Source organism: Oncorhynchus masou, chromosome 15 (assembly GCF_036934945.1).
Source record: "Oncorhynchus masou masou isolate Uvic2021 chromosome 15, UVic_Omas_1.1, whole genome shotgun sequence".
NCBI lineage: Eukaryota > Metazoa > Chordata > Actinopteri > Salmoniformes > Salmonidae > Oncorhynchus > Oncorhynchus masou.
Window position 1 is genome coordinate 7,585,978 of NC_088226.1, and position 22,320 is coordinate 7,608,297.

At 43.7% G+C, this 22,320-nt stretch overlaps 1 protein-coding gene across 1 annotated transcript in view; it reads right to left on the minus strand.

Annotated features, from left to right (window-relative positions):
* LOC135555232 (microtubule-associated serine/threonine-protein kinase 1-like) overlaps positions 1 to 22,320 on the minus strand; it is a 40,370-nt gene that overhangs the window by 17,688 nt on the left and 362 nt on the right. Inside the window, exons 2-12 of the mRNA XM_064987551.1 lie at positions 21,741 to 21,806; positions 13,987 to 14,084; positions 13,504 to 13,656; positions 8,824 to 8,951; positions 8,628 to 8,703; positions 7,980 to 8,052; positions 4,092 to 4,328; positions 3,481 to 3,690; positions 2,780 to 2,881; positions 499 to 631; positions 302 to 369 (exon numbers count right to left, since the gene is read on the minus strand). Coding sequence (XP_064843623.1) covers positions 302 to 369; positions 499 to 631; positions 2,780 to 2,881; positions 3,481 to 3,690; positions 4,092 to 4,328; positions 7,980 to 8,052; positions 8,628 to 8,703; positions 8,824 to 8,951; positions 13,504 to 13,656; positions 13,987 to 14,084; positions 21,741 to 21,806 — 1,344 coding nt within the window. The remainder of the gene's footprint in view (positions 1 to 301; positions 370 to 498; positions 632 to 2,779; positions 2,882 to 3,480; positions 3,691 to 4,091; positions 4,329 to 7,979; positions 8,053 to 8,627; positions 8,704 to 8,823; positions 8,952 to 13,503; positions 13,657 to 13,986; positions 14,085 to 21,740; positions 21,807 to 22,320) is intronic.

The window sequence follows — 22,320 nt, forward strand, 5'->3', positions numbered from 1 at the left end:
CTTCCTGACTTCTTGTCCAGTTAGCGGAATTTTGGTACCTGTCCTGATGGTTGAAGGAGGGCTGATTGCAAGGCTACAAGGCACTAGAGGATATCCTGCTTTGACTTCGGACACTAGTCAAAGCAAATGAACTCAATTACGTAGGGTAATGTCCACTGTGCCAAGTAATTAGTAGAGGAAGCATATTCATTACAGTCAGCAGGACCTTGGACTACAGTTTGGCTTAACCCAAAGGGACAGAGGGAGAGGGGGTTGATGGTGGGTGGGCTGAGAAGAGGTGGAGTAGGGACAAGGTTCTCACCTCTGTTGAGTCATCTGTTTCTGGGGTGAGAGGTCCCTCACTGTCGTAGCTGTCCAAGTTCACCATTTCTGGGGACATACAGAGGGAGTACCCATGAGCTGCCTTTCAGCAATACATAGAGTGAGAGAGCAACAGTAGTCAACACAAGTCAAGTTTTCGTCTTTCTCTCTCTCTCTCGGACTCATTCTCTCACTCACCCTCTATAGGGTCTCGTGTCAGTCCCAGCTGGCTGATAATGTAGCGAGGGATGTCCGTCTTCATCAGGTGTCCCTCCTTGGCATGGTCCTCTGCTGCCTCCAGCAGGTGGTAGAACTCCTCTGGATTAAACTCCTGAGGGACAGGAACAGGGGGACCACATTCAGTGTGACACAGGTATAATACTGCTTGAATCAAGATATAACTAATTTTATTGCCGCACTACAGACGCAATATCAGTCCGCTAATACTGGATTAGTAAAGGCCCAGTGCACTACTTTTTTGAAGACATTTTTTTCAAATAATTATTCCGATTTTTCTACTTCCCGCGTCTATGCATGTACCAAATATAAAATACTAGTTAAATGGGTTTCCATCACATTTTCAACTCTACTGATGATTTTCTCATCCCAAATGTTTTATATAGCGAGTGAGTCATCAGAGTCATCAGAGTCTCACCCTCCTTTACGCTGCTGCTACTCTCTGTTTATTATATACTATGCATAGTCACTTTAACTATACATTCATGTACATACTACCTCAATTGGGCCGACCAACCACTGCTCCCACACATTGGCTAACCGGGCTATCTGCATTGTGTCCCGCCACCCGCCAACCCCTCTTTGACGCTACTGCTACTCTCTGTTCATCATATATGCATAGTCACTTTAACCATATCTACATGTACATACTACCTCAATAAGCCTGACTAACCAGTGTCTGTATATAGCCTTGCTACTGTTATTTTCAAATGCCTTTTACTGTTGTTTAATTTCTTTACTTACACACACACACACACACACACACACACACACACACACACACACACACACACACACACACACACACACACACACACACACACACACCTTTTTTCGCACTATTGGTTAGAGCCTGTAAGTAAGCATTTCACTGTAAGGTCTACTATACCTGTTGTATTCGGCGCACGTGACAAATAAACTTTGATTTGATTTGATTTGTGCCCACTCTGGTATTGGCACAGTACTGTTTCTGCGCCCTGCATGCTGTTGGCTAGAGCACACGCATAGCCTACATCACGGGTATTCAACTCTTAACCTACGAGGCCAGGAGCCTGCTGGTTTTCTGTCCTACCTGATAATAAATTGCACTCACCTGGTGTCCCAGGTATAAATCAGTCTCTAATTAGAGGGGAACAATGAAAGTAATGCAGTAGAACTGGCTTCGAGGTCCAGAATTGAGTTGATGAGATTATTGATTATTGCATCGATGATGACATCACCAGAATAAGACCCTCGATATTTATTGGAAAGGAGCATCAAGATCATGACCTTGCACTTTCACCACCCTGTGAAGTTCATCATAAATGATTTAATCTGTAGCCTAATAAACTACATGCTTCCCTGACGAGTTGTAGTGGGAGGACCATACACATGTCATTGCAGGACTCTAAGTTAACTGAACTTCCATTTGATGGGTTATTATTTCAAAATTTGAGCATAAAAGAGTAAGAGTGCAGTATAACTACAGTATGCTGCAAATACTGTGTCCAAAATACCACTGTTTTATTTACAGCAGTCAGAGTACAGTATAACACTACAGTTATTCTGCAATTACTGCATCTAAAACACCACAGTCAACTGCAGTTACTGCACTTTTACTGCAGTTTCAAAATTGCAATCTTTTTTGTAAGGGCTTGTCTAACGTATTTTGTTTGGTCGACATTTGGAAGGTTCACCGAAAAAAAATGATGTTTCCATCAGGCCTGTCATGACATTTTTTATCCAACATGTCCTTTACGCACATAAAAAGGTTGGATGGAAGCCAAGTTTATGAGGCCTGCTGGCTGCGTTCACCCAGAGGACAGGACTACTGATCTACCAGAGACCCTAAGTCAGTCTGGGCTACACACACAGGCTCAAACTTTAAATGACACAGTCACGGTCTGAGACTCAGACAGGACTTCAGGGGGCCGCTGGTATTTGTAATACAGTAGCAAGGCAACAGGAATTTTAATCTAAATGCAAATGGGATTGCTAGCCAGTCAGATTGGGCCTTTTATCAAGGTGCTTAGTTGGAGCTCAGTATTTTTGCCCTACTGTGTAATAAACCCCCTGTTTAAATGTTTATAATGACTGTTTGTGTTCATATTTATTTAAGGAAATTAATTTGTCTTTGGTTCAGGCCAGGGATATGGTCTGTTAAATAATTAGTGGGGCCATGGACCGTGAATGTGACTGTGAACACTCCCATGACCATTACCATGACTGTGATTGTGTTGAGAGTTCTGTTTTCTGTTCTCACCAGGCACTCCAGCAGCCTTGCTGGGCGAGAGATGATGATGAGGAGTTTCTTCACCAGCTCTGTGACGAAGGCCACCTCTGAACTCTCTGATCGCTCGTACGCCTGAGAGAGAGAGAAATAGACGGAGGAAGAGAGAGAGAGAGAAATGTTGAGGAAGAGAGAGAAGTAGAGAGAGAGAGAGACAGCGACAGACAGAAAAATACTAAAATAAATCAAAGCTTGGCAGCAATGTTGGATGTGAGAACAGTCATTTTCCAGGCAAAACTAATCCAATCAAACAGAATACTGGCAACCCAGAATAATCAGACCGATTTAATCAACCCGCCAAACCAGAGATGCAGAGGAAGTTCCGTGATAGGTTCTATCTGCTCACACAAATCACACACACTATTACACAATTAGCCTTATTTTACTCCTTTACTCATTCTTATCCTTCTGAAAGGCGTAGTGCTGTCATTTGAAATGAGATGATAGGAACTAAATGTGCCTTTCAGCAGCCTGCAGCTAGGCCACCCAGACCTGAGAAGAGCCTGATATTGAGACAATGTGGCTCCCATTCAACAATTCCACTCAGGGCTATGCTGATGTTATACACTGCAACATAAGAGTGGCTTATGGGCAGCTCTATAACCCCAGAACTGACCTGTCCTGGCACCTATCATGACATCTTAGCCTATAGTTGCAGAGTTTCTGTGACTCACGTCATTGAGCAGCTTCTCCAGGTTCTCCTGCAGCTCAAAGAAATAGACAGTAGTGATGAGGCCCTCGCGAGCTTTGGACAGGCAGTCCCTGGACAGCTCTGCTATCTGATGGTGGATGAAGCTGATGACCCCGTCGGCCAGCGGCAGCACGCTCTCAGGGGAGAAGGCATTGATGAACTCTGCTAGATGCTCCTCCATCTGAGCCGTGGCCTGGGAGAGGGAGATACAGAAAACAGAGTTAGGAGAGTTTTACCCATTTCATATTTGACATTCAAAACTGAAATAGTGCAGTTTCGCTCCATTGACCCGTGGTATTTCCATCATTCTCACTTCCACCTGTTTAAAAGTAGACATAACTCCTGATATACAAATCAGAGAGGAGACAGCCTCGTTTCCCCCAACTTCCATAGAAGAGAGTTTCTCTGACATACAGTACCACACTGAGCAAACACCATAACCTGCTTCCTTTTGATACCAGTGTGCTATAACCAATCCTTATCCTTACTTGCACTTGAAAGTGTGAGAGACAATTATGTTTTGTGTGTGTGTGTGGATGTGCGTCTGTGTGTGTGTGTGTGTGGATGTGCGTCTGTGTGTGTGTCATGTCATACTTTGGGGAAGCGCTCCTTGTACACATGGTTCATCATGACGATCTCATTGTCATAGCAGGAGGGGGAGCGTCCAGGACTGAGGCTGCGGGAGCGCGGTCGCATGTGTGGTGAGCAGCGGCCCCCATCATCGTCGGTGATGCTCTCCGTGCTGCCAAAGTGCTTGGACAGGAAGTGCAACTCGTCCATGGTGGGCTGGAAGGGCAGCTGGTGCAGCCGCTCCTGAGATGAGCTGGAGGACTGGAGGGGGAGGAAGAGAGAGAAAAGGAGGAGAAAGAGAAGGGAGGAAGAGTGGAGGTGTTAGACAGAAGACAAAAGAAGAAGAAAATTGATGTTCTCTCATACATGAAATCCCGTTTTTGTATTGGCCAGAACCATAGCTAATCATGTATTCTGGTGGCTCTGATAGTGGCTATACTGGGAAGTGGGGACAGTTAACCTCGTCCATCTGTCTCACCTCTGAGAGACAGAGAGAGACACTAATGAAGTGAGCACAGCACCAGGGTCTGCGACATTAATCTGCCCCTTTCAGATACAGACTCATTTACCTGCTGAGTCAAAGCAATGGGACTTGACATTCACCACTAACCACAGGCTCAATCCCAAATCAATCCCAATTGGCATCCCTGCTTAAAACAATCAGGACAAGGTTGGATGGAAGGACGGGAAGATTATCTCTGTCACTGCATTTCATGGTTATAAATGTTCTGTTATTCATCGATGCTGCTTTCTCAATATGTCTGCCAGGGTATTGAAAAAGCACAGTTTTCACTCCCAAATGGATCTGTCTCCACCATAGCCATGATCAGACTTAGTCCCAGGGGAGAGGAGGGGACTCTGTTGTAGGACTGGTACTAGTTGTGAAGAGGGCACGATAACACCCTTTCCCCCTCAGGAGACTGAAAAGATTTGGCATGGGTCCCAAGATCCTCAAAAGGTTCTACAGCTGCACCATTGAGAACATCCTGACCAGTTGCATCACTGCTTGGTATGGTAACTGCTCGGCATCTGACCGTAAGGCGCGACAGAGGGGCCAAGCTTCCTGCCATCCAAGACCTACTGTATATACTAGGCGGTGTCAGAGGAAAGCCCCCCAAAAAATTCTCTGCTACCGCACGGCAAGCAGTACTGGAACGCCAAGTCTGATCCCCCATTTGTGTTGTACACTGCTGCTACTCACTGTTTATTATCTATGCATAGTTATCTATGCATAGTCACTTTACCCCTACCTACATGTACAAATTACCTCAACTAACCTGTACCTCCGCACATTGACTCGGTAACGGTACCCCCTGTATATAGCCTCGTTATTGTTATTTTATTGTGCTACTTTATACACTTAGTTTATTTGGTAAATATTTTCTTAACTCTTTCTTGAACTGCATTGTTGGTTAAAGGGTTTGCAAGTAAGCATTTCACGATAAGGTTGTATTTGGCGCATGTGACAAATAAAGTTTGATTTGATTTGAAGCCACCCTGCCAGCTCCATACTAAGTTCCATGTCTGGGTTCATTCAGATATATATGTGTTGCTTGTTGACGTATTATTTCCAGTGGGGGTATTTAGCTAAATAGAGCCTGTGGTGAATTGGGCACCGAACAGCATGTACTTGCGCTATTTTCTCCTCTTTTCTACTCTCCTCTCTTATCCCACCGGCCTGGTACTTATCTAGCTACCCTCGTCTGTTCCTCCCTCTCTCACTGGCCAGACGAGAGCAGTCCCCAGGCTTCTGATGTTGTGTTACATAAGTGAGGAAAACAGAGAAAGAGAGAGAGAGAGAGAGAGAGAGAGAGAGAGAGAGAGAGAGAGAGAGAGAGACCTGAGGGAGGAGAATCGAAAACAGAAAAAATGTGGGTAGAGATGATGTGTGTGCCGGTATGTGTGTGTGTCTATGAGTGTGTGAATGAGAGAGAGAAACTGAAGAAGACCCTGAGGCAATGACAGGGACAGTAAGAGTGTACCATGGTGTTAGAAAGAGAAAGGAGACAGAGACAGTAAGAGTGTGCCATGGTGTTAGAAAGAGAAAGGAGACTGAGACAGTAAGAGTGTGCCATAGTGTTAGAAAGAGAAAGGAGACAGAGACAGTAAGAGTGTACCATGGTGTTAGAAAGAGAAAGGAGACAGAGACAGTAAGAGTGTGCCATGGTGTTAGAAAGAGAAAGGAGTCAGACAGTAAGAGTGTACCATAGTGTTAGAAAGAGAAAGGAGACAGAGACAGTAAGAGTGTACCATGGAGTTAGAAAGAGAAAGGAGACAGAGACAGTAAGAGTGTACCATGGTGTTAGAAATAGAAAGGAGTCAGACAGTAAGAGTGTGCCAGGGTGTTAGAAAGAGAAAGGAGACAGAGACAGTAAGAGTGTACCATGGTGTTAGAAAGAGAAAGGAGTCAGACAGTAAGAGTGTGCCAGGGTGTTAGAAAGAGAAAGGAGACAGAGACAGTAAGAGTGTGCCATGGTGTTAGAAAGAGAAAGGAGACAGAGACAGTAAGAGTGTGCCATGGTGTTAGAAAGAGAAAGGAGACAGAGACAGTAAGAGTGTACCATGGTGTTAGAAAGAGAAAGGAGTCAGACAGTAAGAGTGTGCCAGGGTGTTAGAAAGAGAAAGGAGACAGAGACAGTAAGAGTGTACCATGGTGTTAGAAAGAGAAAGGAGACAGAGACAGTAAGAGTGTGCCATGGTGTTAGAAAGAGAAAGGAGACAGAGACAGTAAGAGTGTACCATAGTGTTAGAAAGAGAAAGGAGTCAGACAGTAAGAGTGTACCATAGTGTTAGAAAGAGAAAGGAGTCAGACAGTAAGAGTGTACCATGGAGTTAGAAAGAGAAAGGAGACAGAGACAGTAAGAGTGTACCATAGTGTTAGAAAGAGAAAGGAGACAGAGACAGTAAGAGTGTACCATGGTGTTAGAAATAGAAAGGAGTCAGACAGTAAGAGTGTACCATGGTGTTAGAAAGAGAAAGGAGTCAAGACAGTAAGAGTGTGCCAGGGTGTTACAAAGAGAAAGGAGACAGAGACAGTAAGAGTGTGCCATAGTGTTAGAAAGAGAAAGGAGACAGAGACAGTAAGAGTGTACCATGGTGTTAGAAAGAGAAAGGAGTCAGACAGTAAGAGTGTGCCAGGGTGTTAGAAAGAGAAAGGAGACAGAGACAGTAAGAGTGTACCATGGTGTTAGAAAGAGAAAGGAGTCAGACAGTAAGAGTGTGCCAGGGTGTTAGAAAGGGAGACAGAGACAGTAAGTGTGCCAGGGTGTTAGAAAGAGAAAGGAGACAGAGACAGTAAGAGTGTGCCATGGTGTTAGAAAGAGAAAGGAGACAGAGACAGTAAGAGTGTGCCATGGTGTTAGAAAGAGAAAGGAGACAGAGACAGTAAGAGTGTACCATGGTGTTAGAAAGAGAAAGGAGTCAGACAGTAAGAGTGTGCCAGGGTGTTAGAAAGAGAAAGGAGACAGAGACAGTAAGAGTGTACCATGGTGTTAGAAAGAGAAAGGAGACAGAGACAGTAAGAGTGTGCCATGGTGTTAGAAAGAGAAAGGAGACAGAGACAGTAAGAGTGTGCCATGTTGTTAGAAAGAGAAAGGAGACAGACAGTAAGAGTGTGCCATAGTGTTAGAAAAAGAAAGGAGAGAGAGACAGTAAGAGTGTGCCATAGTGTTAGAAAGAGAAAGGAGACAGAGACAGTAAGAGTGTACCATAGTGTTAGAAAAAGAAAGGAGACAGAGACAGTAAGAGTGTGCCATAGTGTTAGAAAGAGAAAGGAGACAGAGACAGTAAGAGTGTACCATAGTGTTAGAAAGAGAAAGGAGACAGACAGTAAGAGTGTACCATGGTGTTAGAAAAAGAAAGGAAACAGAGAAAGTGAAGTAAGTCAGACAAAGCAGGGTAAATCTGTGCTACCGTGGAGCTGGGCGTGTTGGTGCCATATCCAGACGAGGGCAGAGATGCCAGGGACCATCGTCGACCATCCACCCTTCAGAGGAGAAAAACAATGTACAGTAATAAACCTGAGAGCATCAGACTTATGCCCAACATCCTCAGGGCATCCACCAATCAAACTAATATGGAAATATGCGAATGAGGCGGCGCCCGCACCCTGTAGAACACAACTGATCCACCGTATTGTGTTAGTCATAAGAGCCATCCGAAGGGAGAGGGAATTGAGTGGAGTGGCCTGGCCATTGTGTTTCTATGGGGCTGCAGTGACAGACTGGCAGAAAGATTTGATAAACACGAACGGTGAGTACAAAAAGCTATTACTGCTCATGCCTCTGCTCCTCTAACTCTGACTGACTGACTGACCGGGAAGAGAAGGGATGACTGGATTGGACCTCTTCACATGTGTATGTTGTTGTGTATCTCAAACATACATACACACATTCCTACCTCCTGGCTAGGCTCTCTGGCTTCCTCTCAACACTGACTCTGAGAGGTGTGATCATTCTCACTGGGAGGTGCTAGACCTGCATCTAACAGGTATTCAACTCTCCCTCCCTCTCTCACACACATACACACACATGCATACACACAGTGTCAGGGAGCTGTTACCTTCTGGAGGAGGCGAATGAGAAGTGTGCCGCGGTGCTGGAAGAGAAGTTGCGTGGGCTGTCCAGAGGGCTACTTCCTGGAAACATATAGGAATGGGAATAGAGAAACAGACAGAGCATGAAAGAAGGGGAGAGGTACTGTATAATGACGTGTTTACAGTAGGATGTTTGCAGTCCGAGATGGCTGTAGTACGTACCGAGGTGTCCAGGGAGGGGCAGAGGAGAGTGGGGGCGGTGGGGCAGAGTGGGGGAGGTGGTGGACAGGATCAGACTCTTCCTGTTACTGGTACGACAACTGGAAACACAGAGAAAGAGAACAATGATGTATTAGTAGGAGACCTTCTGTGAAGGTTTAGTGTGGTACATAAAAGATAGTGTGTTACTGCAAGTATGTGTGTGTGTTTGTCTGTGGTTTAGTGTCTTCAAGTGTGTGTTTGTGTGTGTGGACATGTGCGTATGCAGGGCTCACTGCAGGAGGAACAAGACGATAAAGAACATTCAATTTGCCATCAATCCCCAGCCGTCTCCTCTCATGCAAGATAAGGGTGAAGAGTAGGAAGGGGGGAGAGATACAGAGCGAGAGAGAGAGAGAGGAAGACAACAGGATCCTCTCAAATCCATGGGAGAACCTCAATCCTAATTGGAACCTCCACTGCATACACTCTCCTCCATGTTGTACTACACATGATGACTCTATCTGAGTCACACACAGGGATTATCAGTAATGGCACGAGGCCTCTTTAATGGCACTCTAAAGGCCCACAGCTCAGATACATTTGAAACACACTCAGATAGCTCCATCACCAGCACTATGGCATATTGCCCCATCCACTCCTCTTTAATACTGTATGGACTACTAGTCAGTCAGTGTGGCTTGGCTTTACCGTCAAGGAAAGGAGGAGAGACGCTGCGTTCATATGCTGGTCGGAAATACGACTTGCTGATTTGTGGGACACGGCAAGTGTATAACTACAACCAGTTAGAAAGATAATCCTCGTTCCATATAGCACGTGAATGTGAGAAGAGTCCTGCTGTTTTTCCACATCCTACCTCTGTCACACAGGGGAGCGGTTATACAGACATGCCTGTTGCCATAGCTGCAGGAAGTAGGGGTGCTGAGGGTGCTGAAAATCCCCCTAAATAAAAACTCTGAATAAAATAAATAATAATACAAATATATATTTTTTTTTCTTCACAAAAGTGGCACACTGGGCCTTTACTAGTCCTTTATTAGCGGACTGGTGTAGCCTCTGTAGCGTGGAAAGATTTTCTTTCCCAAAAGGTGCCTCAAGCCTTGAACAATACAACATTTAACTGATTGAAAGTAAGGGGATATCAGTGAACAAATTCCATGGTCAAGGCTACGACGGCGCCAGAGCAATGAATGAAGCTTACTCACGTGTTCAAAAGCGCACATCAGACCGGGAGCCTAATGGTTCTCAGTCAGGCCTAGCTCTTCATGTGTTTAAGTTTAGAAAACTCTCTCTGCAGAAGTGACAGTTACAGGGTTGATAAAAACAGCTTGATTTTTCTAGCAACATCCGGGAAACTGGGCAGAAGGGAATGGTGCTTCAAATATAGCAATTGTACAACATATTTAATTGTGTCTCTCATTCTCCTTCAACATATTATTGAAAGAGATAAATTGCATCAAAAAAGTTATTTGACAATTTGCAATGTTTGAATTTCCAACATTAATTACTGAACAAGTAATTACATTATTGCCACCATTAAGCAGCCTAAAGATAGCAGCATTGCGACACCATGTATAGTGTTGTGAAATGTGAACATGAGGAAAGGATGACCAAATAGGCCTACCAATAAACATTTATCCATTAGCTAAAGCTCTAGGCTACATTCCTTTCTGCTACCACAGAAAGCCCATCATCGAATAGATGTCGCAATTTCAGCAGCAAGGACAGTGATCAGCAGTCTATACTTTGTTAGTGCCTGTCTGGTTAACGGGAGGATGAACTCCTACCATGTGGGAATCCAGAGAAGCTACTTTATACCTGTGTCAGAAGACCGTCCCCTTGGCCACCCCACTCCTCAAGTGCCCCTTTGGGTATTTTTCTGTATACAGTTTTTGTCATTGTTGTTCTGAACCCACTGACCCCAAGTTGTCATGATGTCATCAAGTAACACTTGATAACACTTGATTTAAATAGTCATCCATATTCGGTCTGGTGGTTGACTGTTACCGTGACAATCCAATTGCTAACTCAACGACAAGCCGATGCTGATGACCAGTGCAACAGTGGTGCAATTCCATCGAGGTGCAATTCCCACTCTTTCTTCCTTCCGACTGGGCAGTAGCAGAGAGGCAGCAGTTGTGTCCCACACCTGTGTGAAGCTAGACACAATAAGGATTAGCCACAATAGTGGAATTTGTGCTTTGCCTTAAAAATTGAAGTCCCCAATTAATACTGACCAAAACAGATAGTGGAATAATGCCATATTTAGACTAGATATTAATGCTAAACAAGGTTGGAATGTTGTTATATAACTTAAAATTTGACAATAAACAGTAAAAAAAAACAGTTAATTGGTGGCATAAATATATGCACATGTACAGCCTTGCCTATAGAGTGTGCACCCATGAAATGGGGTATCAGACTACTGTACAGTGACACCCACAGAACACAACTATGTCTCGGGTCAGATCTTGGGTATTTGGATTCTGAGTGGACCCGAGAAAAATTCTAATCGCCACTCATCTATTGCTACACGACATATGTCATCAATTTAGGGCACCAGGCATATCCATTCACCCTTTCCCAGCACACAGGCAGATACGTGAGAGGAACTCTCCTTGACCACACACAGGAGTGTTTTTCCGTCTGAATAAATGCAGAGTCACTGGGACTAATAGGCTGATTGCTGAGTCATGACGTGAGCTGACTGTAGGATCACCCAGTCGGACAGACACAGAGGCAGTCGCAGAGACAACCTCCTCTAATCCATTGGGAGACAGTAACAGAGTGCTACTAGCAACCAATCACAGACAGTCTAGTCAGGCTGCAGGTAATGCTAATGATTAGCATGACTCGGCAACAAATCAGTTCAATCAACCCCTGTGTTTGCTCTATCTGTTTGTTTCAGTTGTGAAGATTGTACTCCTGTGCTTGCGGTTATCACTGAGAATGTTGATAAAGAGTTGATCACAAAACCAGCTGTCAGCCTAAACCCAAATATCCCCAACCACTAACCAGAGTGAGTTCATTCATTTTTGTTTTCATTACCTATCTTATAAAATATGATCCGTCATCAAGCTTATAGTTATGGTCATTTAAGGTCTCAACTCTTTAGTCTTTGCTACTGATGGATGCCTCTGTAATCCTAATTTGTGGCCCTCATCCCCAGCACTGGGCCTCTCCAGATTCAGTCCTAATTCAACGTGAGGGAGAGGCTTTGGAGACGTATTAATTAAGGTTTCATTTCACTGCAGATGATGGTGGGAGCAGAAAGCGACGGCGAGCACATTAAACACTGTTTCACTTGGCTTTCATCACGTTCGTGGTTAATTGTTTCTTCAGCAACTGGGGCTATTTAAAGGAGTGCAGGGCGCTCAGAGGCATCAGTGAGAAACCCAGAGTACAAAGAGCCTCACTGGCTGAGATTCTACTTCTGTGGTTCTCAGACTAGCAGGATAAATGCACTCTCAATGCCGTGGGAAATAAATATGGCTAAGTGTTCATACATATATGTACACACGCACACAAAGGCACGCACACAAACGTACACACATGCAATTTAAGATGCACTACATGGCCAAAAAGGTGTGGACATCCCTCAAAATGAGTAGATGTGGCTATTTGAGCCACATCCATTGCTGATAGGTGCATAAAATCACACACAACCATGCAATCTCCATAGACAAACATTGGCATTAGAATGGCCCATTTGGAAGAGCTCAGAGACTTTCAACGTGGCACCGTCATAGGATGCCACCTATTCAACAACTCAGTTTGTCAAATTTCTGCCCCAGCTAGAGCTGCCCATGTCAACTGTAAGTGCTGTTATTGTGAAGTGGAAATGTCTAGGAGCAACAACGGCTCAGCCGCGAAGTGGTAGGCCATACAAGTGCATAGAATGGGACCGCTGAGTGCTGAAGTAAAAATCATTTGTCCTTGGGTTGCAACACTCACTAATGAGTTCCAAACTGCCTCTGGAAGCAACGTTAGCACAAGAACTGTTCATCGGGAGCTTTATGCAATGGGTTTCCATGGAGCTGTTAAGATCACCATGTGCAATGGGTTTCACCATTGGACTCTGAGTGGTGTAAAGCTTCTCTGTAGTGATGAATCACACTTCACCATCTGGCAGTCTGACGGACATCTCTGGGTTTAGGGGATGCCAGGAGAATGCTACCTGCCCCATAGTGCCAATTTTACAGCAACACTACAATGACATTTTAAATGTACAGGTTTTTTTAACCAGGCAAGTCAGTTATTAAGAACAAATTCTTATTTACAATGACGACCTACCGTGGAACAGTGGGTTAACTACCTCGTTCAGGGGTAGAACGACAGATCGTCAGCTCGGGGATTTGATCCAGCAACCTTTCGGTTACTGTCCCAACGCTCTAACCACTAGGCTACCTGCCACCCTGAATGATGATTTTGTGCTTCCAAGTTTGAGGCAACAGTTTGTCGAAGGCCCTTTCCTGTTTCAGCATGAAATGCCCCCGTGCACAAAGCGAGGTCTATTCAGAAATAGTTTGTTGAGATCGGTGTGGAAGAACATGATTGAACTGCACAGAGCCCTGACCTCAACTCCATCAGTACAACCCCTTACTCATTATTTAAAGGGAAATTAGTGTTGGTGTAATGGCTTTATAATTTAGGACCAGTCCCCCATGGCCTTGGGGCCCAGACCCATTCTCTGGTTGCTCATTCAGGGTCACAGGCAGACAGGACAGTGTGGAGATGTGGCTGTTTGTTTCAGCCCCAGTGACTAAGGCTGGACTGAACCGGCTGACTCCACACAACCTCCCAGCTGACAGGCTGCTCACTGCCTGGGGCTTCTCACTGAAGAGGACGGAGGGAGATTGAGAGGAGATAATAAATTAGGAGGGATGGAAGGGAGAGATGGAGAAATAAATATAGGTTAAGGGAGAAGAAATGGAAAAGAACAAGGGCAAGAGAAGAAAGGGATGGATAAAGAAAAGAAAATCATGTGGAAGAGAAAAAAAGAGGGAGGAAAGAGAGAGAGAGAGAGAGAGACAAAGAGAAATGAGGTAGGGAAAGGGAGGATGTTCTCCCAGTGGTGCTCATCATCCTTGCAGGTGTAACCAGTGTGAAATGGCTAGCTAGTTAGCGGTGCCCGCTAGTAGCGTTTCAATCGGTGACGTCACTCACTCTGAGACCTTGAAGTAGTTGTTTACCTGGTTGCCGATGTGTTCAGAGGGTCCCTGGCTCAAGTCCAGGTTGGGATGAGGAGAGGGACGGCAGCAACACTGTTACACAGGTGTAAGGTAAACATGACCCAGTTCTTTCACAGTGCTGTACACACACACACACACACACACATTCACAAAAACAAAAAAACACAGGCCCTTCTGCTTGAACAAAATGCATGACAAATAGGAGCCCTCATCACCTTATTATTCTTATCTTCTGCAGAGGGAACAGGCCTCATTAAAACATCTTATGGCTGCGATCCCCGTACAGCACATATGTCAGAGTCAAGGCCCGCGGGCCACATCCGGCCCGCGAGAAGGTTTTTTACGGCCCCTGGGATGATCTTGATTTATTATTAGAACCGGCCCGCAGACCGCAGCAAGCCGGCAGCCCGCAGATCTTTTACACGCACCAATACTACATTTCCCACAATGCAACGGTGACGCACCGAGCAGTAGGCTGCTTCATTTCAATATTTATTGGCACAGCAGTCGTCAGCATCACAGTAAAATTAACTTTCAGATACCCATCAAAAATGGCAAAACGGAAGGTGGACACTGAGAACCGGGGTTTCAAACAAGGTGGGAGTCGGAGTATATGTTCACGGAGGTAGCTGGAAAACCTGTGTGTCTTCTGTGTGGAGAAAGTGTGGCGGTACTGAAAGAGTATAATCTGAGACGACATTATGAAACGAAACACGCGGACAAAAACAAGAATATGGACATGGAACAAAGGCTACAAAAGGCAGAGGAATTAAAACGAGGCCTCAAATCTCGACAGGCTCTGTTCAAAAAAGCCAAATCACAAGGCCAGGCTGCTGTCAAGGCCAGTTTTATTTTGGCAGAAGAGATCGCTAAATCAGCCCGGCCATTTACGGAGGGGATTTCATCAAAAACTGCATGATTAAAGTTTGTGACGAAGTTTGCCCAGAAAAAAGGCAACTCTTTTTAAATGTGAGTCTGAGCAGAAACACCATTGCCGAGAGAGTAGACCAGTTGTCCATCAATCTAAAAGAGCAGCTTGTGAAAAAGGGAAAAAGATTTCATTGCATATTCCTTGGCTGTGGATGAGAGCACCGACATTTCTGACATTGCCCAGTTGTCAATTTTCATCCGCGGAGTGGACTCCAGCCTAAGCGTGACAGAGGAGTTTTTGGCTTTACGTCCTATGCATGGCACAACTACGGGGCATGATTTGTATGAAGAGGTGTCAAGATGTGTAAATGAGATGGAGCTGCCTTGGGAAAAACTCGTGGGTTTGACAACCGACGGAGCACCTGCGATGTGTGGACACAGGAGCGGACTGGTGGCGAAGATACGGGAAAAGATGCAAGAGGAAAACGCGACAGGTGAGCTGACAGCTTATCATTGTATCATACACCAGGAAGCGTTGTGCGGTAAAGCCTTGAAAATGGAGCATGTAATGAGCATCATCACGCGCACAGTTAACTTTATCAGAGCCAAAGGTTTGAATCACCGCCAGTTCAAGGCATTTCTGACGGAGTTAGAAACGGAGCATGGTGATTTGCCTTATCACACAGAGGTGCGATGGCTAAGCCAGGGAAAGGTGCTTCAAAGATGTTTCGAGCTTCGTGAGGAGATTTGTCTGTTCTTGGACAGCAAAGGAAAGACACAACACAACTCCGAGACGAAATGTTTCTGTGTGAAATGGCTTTTCTGTGTGACATTACGAGTCATCTGAATGCAATGAACTTGCAGCTGCAGGGTCGGGATCATGTCATCTCTGATATGTACAGTACAGTGAAGGCATTTAAAACCAAACTGACTCTGTGGGAGACGAGATGCGGAAAGAAAATTTGAGCCACTTTCCCAGCTGCCAGACCATGAAAGAGAAGCTCTCTACCAGTGCGTTCCCGAGCGCACAGTTGGCTGATAAAATAGGTATGCTTGCCGCTGACTTTCGACGCCGATTTGCTGACTTTGAAGCACAAAAAAGCAGGTTGGAACTGCTCGGTAACCCATTTGCTGTTGACGTGGAAAGCTCACCACCAAACCTCCAAATGGAGTTGATTGACCTCCAATGCAATGATGCACTGAGGGCAAAATATGCGGCAGTGGGTGCTGCGGAGTTCGCCCGTTTCCTCCCCGACACAATGCCCCAGCTGCGCATCCAGGCTACTCAAACGTTGTCTATGTTTGGCAGCACATACCTGTGTGAACAACTTTTTTCTTTGATGAACCTGAACAAAACATCACACAGAAGTCGACTTACTGCTGAACACCTCCACTCAATTCTGAGGATTTCCTCAGCTCAGAGCCTTACCCCGAACATTGATGAACTTGTGGAAAAGATGGGACACCACCAAGTATCACCCTCAACCTCAAACAAGTGAACATTACTGTGCAATCACATATTTAGAGTTTTTACTCAGTTCAAGTTTAAAAGTTAAAGTTTAATATTTGTTTTCACTGCATGTTACTTCTCCTTAAACAAAGTGTTGTTTTTGATTAATAGATTTTTGCACTTTATTTTATTGTATTTCAATCCAATTATATTTTAAAAATATTTCAGTTGAGTGGATGATAGAAAATTGCTATTATTGTTTTTTTCTTTGAAGTAAATTTAGCCCACTTTTGCTAAAATAGAAAATATAGGCTACTGATGGTGCCTTGAATACCGGTTTCTTTCATTTAATGTTCATGTTATGGGGATTTTTATATAAAGGAAATTTGTCTTTTGTGTCTGTTGAAAATTAAAGATTACTGACAGAGCCATAAGAAAATATTGCTTTATTTATCTGATCATATTGGAATATATTTGTTAGGTTTTCAGTAGGTTCAATTAGGTTCACTAGACTATATGCGTCATTTAAAAATTTTTCAATGAACATTCGAACAGTCCGGCCCTCGGCTTGTAGCTAAATTTTTTATTTGGCCCTCCGTCCATTTGACTTTGACACCCCTGCCGTACAGGGATCAACATCAGGGGAAATTTCAGAGTCACAACTAAAAATACAACGTCGTAACATTAAACATTCTTGAAAATGCAAGTGTCTTACATCCTTCGAAAGATTAGAATCTTGGTAATCAAACTACGTTTTCCGATTTAAAATAGCTATTACAGAGAACAAATACCATGCTTTTGTTTGAGAAGAGCGATCAACAACAAAAAACATTTTCTGCCATGACAGTTTTTACACATTCACATCTGAAGGTAAAATTATGACTTATATTCTGATATCTTGCTCTTATTTCTCTTCCTGAGGGTCCCAGTGATCAAATGAAGTGCCGTTTTCTTTGATAAAATCCATTTTTATAGCCTAAATCGAAACATTTTGTAAACCGTTTGTGCCGTGAATTTCATCTCTATCAACTTTTTACGGAGCATTCGACGTAATTACACACAGTAAACAATTGTTTATCTAGTCATGGTTGGTTTCAGTGCAATCCTCTGTATGTTTGCAATACAGCCAAACGTGATAGTTTTTTTTCGGGGATTATTGACCGAAGTGAACTGATTTGAAGACAACGAGCAATGACTTCATTGCGCACCAATAATTTAGGCAAAGCTTCGTTGATTGACTGTATTTCTGCCCAATGACCACTGATCTTCTTGAAATCTAGCTGGGTAGATAGCCAATGAGCTGAGGCAAACGCCAGTATGTGATGGTTATGGGTTGGACCACCATTCCTTGTTTGTAAACGCACGCATAACGAACTCCATTCTCGCCTTGACCATCAGAGTAGGTGAAGTGACGCTTGTTACGCACAGCAGTATTTTGGAAAGTAGTATTTTGGAAAGTGTTTTTTCAAAGATTTCATTGAAGACATCATGGCGAATAAAGTTGAATGGAACAGCACTTCACCTTAGTGACTGTTCCCTCTGCTCTATACAATACATGTCTGTTTATTTTATGTGATGATAGAAGGCTCATACAATACAAATATTTTTTAAATGTTTTCTTTCACAGTGATAGCGAATCCGACTGGGAGCCCCCGGTGACAAGCTGCCCGCTCTACCTCTGCCCCCTCTACTCCTGCCTCCAGTGGTGTTCATATGCCACAGTTCATTACTGCAGGCATGACTGTGCCTCAGGGCCAAAAGGGCACAGCATGGAGGCGTCGTTGTGTTCTGTGTCACATGACCTGCACCACTTGTTCAGTTTGCCTCTGCTGTACATCAGAAAGAGACTGCTATGGGACAAGGCACAGGCAGCAATATATTGTGTAGAGGACTTCCAAAGGGTCTACTGTTTAAAAAAATAAAATAATAATCTAATATTTAAAAAAAAATGTTATATATTTTTTTGTGTGTTAGAATTGCTTTTTGATATGTTGTACAGTGTATAGTTATTTGCACTGTTGTATATAGTTATAGGTGATTTCACCAATTCGGCCACTCGGGTACATTTGGGCGACTTGTGTGGGACACCTGGGTGACTTCATGCTAAAGGTCATGTAGCTCACCCATTCCTGAAGTTATCAGTCTGAAACTTTGCACACCTACAGTTGCCATCTTGTGTTATCCATCAAAATTATCTCCAGCATCCTATCTGACTGTGGGCTATTCTAGTACATGTGAAAATGATGCTACAACAATAAAAAACAGAAAATGTATGCTCTTTCTTTCGCTTTTCTTCCACCAGATCTACTGTGTTATATTCTCCTACATTCAGTTAACATTTCCACAAACTTCAGAATGTTTCCATTCAAATGATACCAAGAATATTCATATCCTTGCCTCTGGGGCTGAGCTACAGGCAGTTAGATTAGGGTATGTCTTCAGGCGGAAATTGAGAACAAGGGATGCAGCCATACCAAACCATGTCTCCCTCCATGCTAACAAACAGGCAGGTGCAATATTATATTTATATGGATGAGATGACAAATTTGAAATTGACTATATTCTGAAGGACAAAGAGAATGCAAGAAAGTGGAAGAGAGCAAGAAAGAGAGACACACAGAGCTGCGATGGAGGGAGGAAAAGAGAGAGAGAGAGAGAGAGAGAGAGAGAAGCTGAGGTTGAGTTGAGATACAGCAGGTGTTTACATCTGGCACTGGAGATATGGATGGAGGAGGGGGGAAAGAGATGGGTGGAGAAGAGCTGAGACTGGTAGAGAAAAGGAGGGGAAAGATGGATAGAGGGTAGCGTGAGCAATGGGTGGAGAAGGAGAGATATTAGTTGAGGAAAGGAGGGAAGAGAGATTTAGGTAGAAAAGGAGACTACTGGGTACAGGAGAGGTGGGAAGGAGGTAGAGGAGAGAGTTAATGGAGAGGAGAGAGCACTGAGCGGTGCGCTCAGATCTCATGTTGGCTTGTTGCTACGCAATGTGCATCAGGAGAGACACAGATAAGAGTTGAGAGAGGGTGACCAGTGAGATGAGGAGAGGAGACAGAGGAGAGAGACACCCAACTCCGTAGTTATTCAATTTCACAGACCATGTGAGATGAAAATAAAATGACAAAGGAGAAGCAATAATGTGAAAGAGAGAAAGAACAAAATATAGTGAATGTATGATGTGGGTGCAATAAGATTTTTTTTAAATGGTGTAAACAATTGCTACAATAGTACAAAATATTTTTGTAACTAACCCAAGATAGACCACAGTCTGTCATTTCCATTGTAATCAAATTAATCATAGTGGGCAGAACAAGCATGGAGGTGGGCAGAGCCAAGCACGAGCTAGCGAGGTCCTATTGGCGTGGCCTAGCATGTATTAGCATATTTCCGTTAGGGAACACCTACTCTGCGAAGTGTGTGTGTGCAATAACTCAATTCTCCCCTGCACCCCTTCTAAGGGACTGTACATTATTTATAATGAGGGATACCTGAAGAAAATCAGACCACTCTGAAATGAAAATGGATGGCCCTCCCTTCAGTAAAATATATTTTTACCCGACCCTACCCGAAGTTTTGAAAAGAATCAAGTGACCCTCCCCTAGACCCAAAATAATAGTGGATAGCACAGGACATGCCTACCATTTACCCTCACTCCTAGCATAGACCAGAGCCTTTAGATATGCAGTTTTAGAAACTGTCCTTCATTTTGTAAGCATTAGCCTACATGGCAAAGTAGCCAGAAGGTTGTTGATTCACATTACACCGTGGACAAGGGTAGCTGTGAAAAGATCTCCATTATAATTAAAACACTGCATGAATGTATCTGAGAAGAAATGGCCTTTTATAAAAGCATTTCATGCAATTCTACATTATTTTACATGACTGGAAACAAGCAGAATCTTTTAATAGCACAACATCGCATGACAAGGAATGAGCGCATGCTGCAGCACCAGAGAGGTTGTGATTTCTAAACAGGCTAATGTTTAAAAAAGAGGATGGTCTAAGTTTGGAACATTGCTGAAGTTGTCCATCAACTGTAAAAATTGAGCAACAACAGAACCAGTTACAACTGATGTTTCTAAAAGTAAATTCAAAGGCTCTGTAGAATGACTTTATATCCTAATAAGGCATTTTTCATTTCATTATTATTTCAATCTCAATTTTAAAAAACTAAAAAAAACTGCAGAGGAGTATTTCTGCCTGTAATAATCCCCTTTTGTGGGGAAAAACTAATTCTGATTGGCTGGGCCTTGCTCCCCCATGGCTGCGCCCCTGTCCAGTCACGTGAAATCCACAGTGGTGTAAAGTACTTAAGTAAAATATACTTGCTGTACTATACCTGGCTATCAGCGGAGCCTTGTCTGGCAGCGAAACAGTTAAATATAAAAGTTGTTTTTGGGGGGTACATTTCGACCACTCCCTAAACAATTCATTTTTTTCTAAACTTTGGCAAAGGGTAAAGTCTACAAAACTTAGTCCAGATTTCATCAATGAGAAAATGTGCAGAATGTCAGCCAAAACCCATCTTGCTACATCTTCTCCCACTGCCGGCCAGTAGGCTTCCTCTCATCACCATATTTGGTGGTAAGTGGAAATTCCAACCATGTGCTTCAGATTTATACATCCGGTGAAACATCTGTTATATCTGTGATAGTACTGTATAGGCTACACTATGTGACCACAATCGATGACATACCAATCAAAGAAAACCAGGGTAGAGAGAAGAATATTAGAGTGAAAAAGAGAGTGCCTTGACTTGTCATCTATCCTGACACTCAACAGCTATACCCATCTAGAGCCATCAAGAATATTCTCAGTCAATCCAAAATCACACATTCCTTCCATCTCCCAGCATCCTCTCCTCCTGACCTCCATGGGCTGGGACAAAGTCGCCAGCATCAGCACATCACATCATCCCAATCTGGACAGACACCCGAGGAGAGGCGATGCCATCCCAGCCTGGAAAACTGTCTAGACGACTACAGAAATGGATATACGGAGCTGAGAGTTCCTAAAAACACACAGAGATAAAGGTGCGAAAATGTACAGTATATTTTATATATGAGGGGACCTTTGTCCCAGCCTACTGCATGTCTACACTTTATATACAGATGATGGATGTGGCATTATTATCCCTGGGAGTTTAAACACTGACGGATGTTGAAATGGACATGCCAGCCCTCAAGCAGAGCTCTGGCTAACACAGCCTTGTCACATCTCCACTGGACCACATAAGGATGCTACGTGTTAAATGTCAAATTGTGTGGCCTAATTTCATTACCGCCACCAGAGAAGTCAAACAGAGCCTAGTCACCTTCTACTGACCCTCTTACAGCTGAGACACAAGTTGAGACACCAGTTCCAGATCCTCATAAAAGATGCCCTGGGGCATAGATCTAGGATCAGCTCACCTTCCCCAGATCCTTAGAACTGTTCAAAACAAAAACAAACCTTTTAGGTAAGAAGTAGGCATTGGTCTGAAGCCCAAAAAGAAAGGATATTCATGGACACTACAATTCCTACTCCACCCATGTTCTACCAAGGTTTTTCAGCACACAGCTTTGACCTAATACAATAGCTACATTGGTCTATTGTACTTCAAACAATGTGTATGCAGGTTGCTTAGAATTTAAACCTTATCAAACACCCACAGTAACTCAATATTAGGAAGTTTTTGTTTATATATATATTTATTTATTTATCCTTTATTTAACTAGGCAAGTCAGTTTAGACCAAACTCTTATTTACAATTGCGGCCTACACCAGCCAATCCCGGACGACACTGGGCCAATTGTGCATCACCCTATGGGACTCCCAATCACAGCTGGTTGAGATACAGCCTGGATTCAAACCAGGGTGTCTGTAGTGACGCCTCCAGCACTGAGATGCAGTGCCTTAGACCGCTGCACCAATCTGGAGCCCATTCTAAACTTTGGTGTCCTTAATGTTTTGTACACTCAGTGTATGTAGACATTATAGTTTTTGCACCAT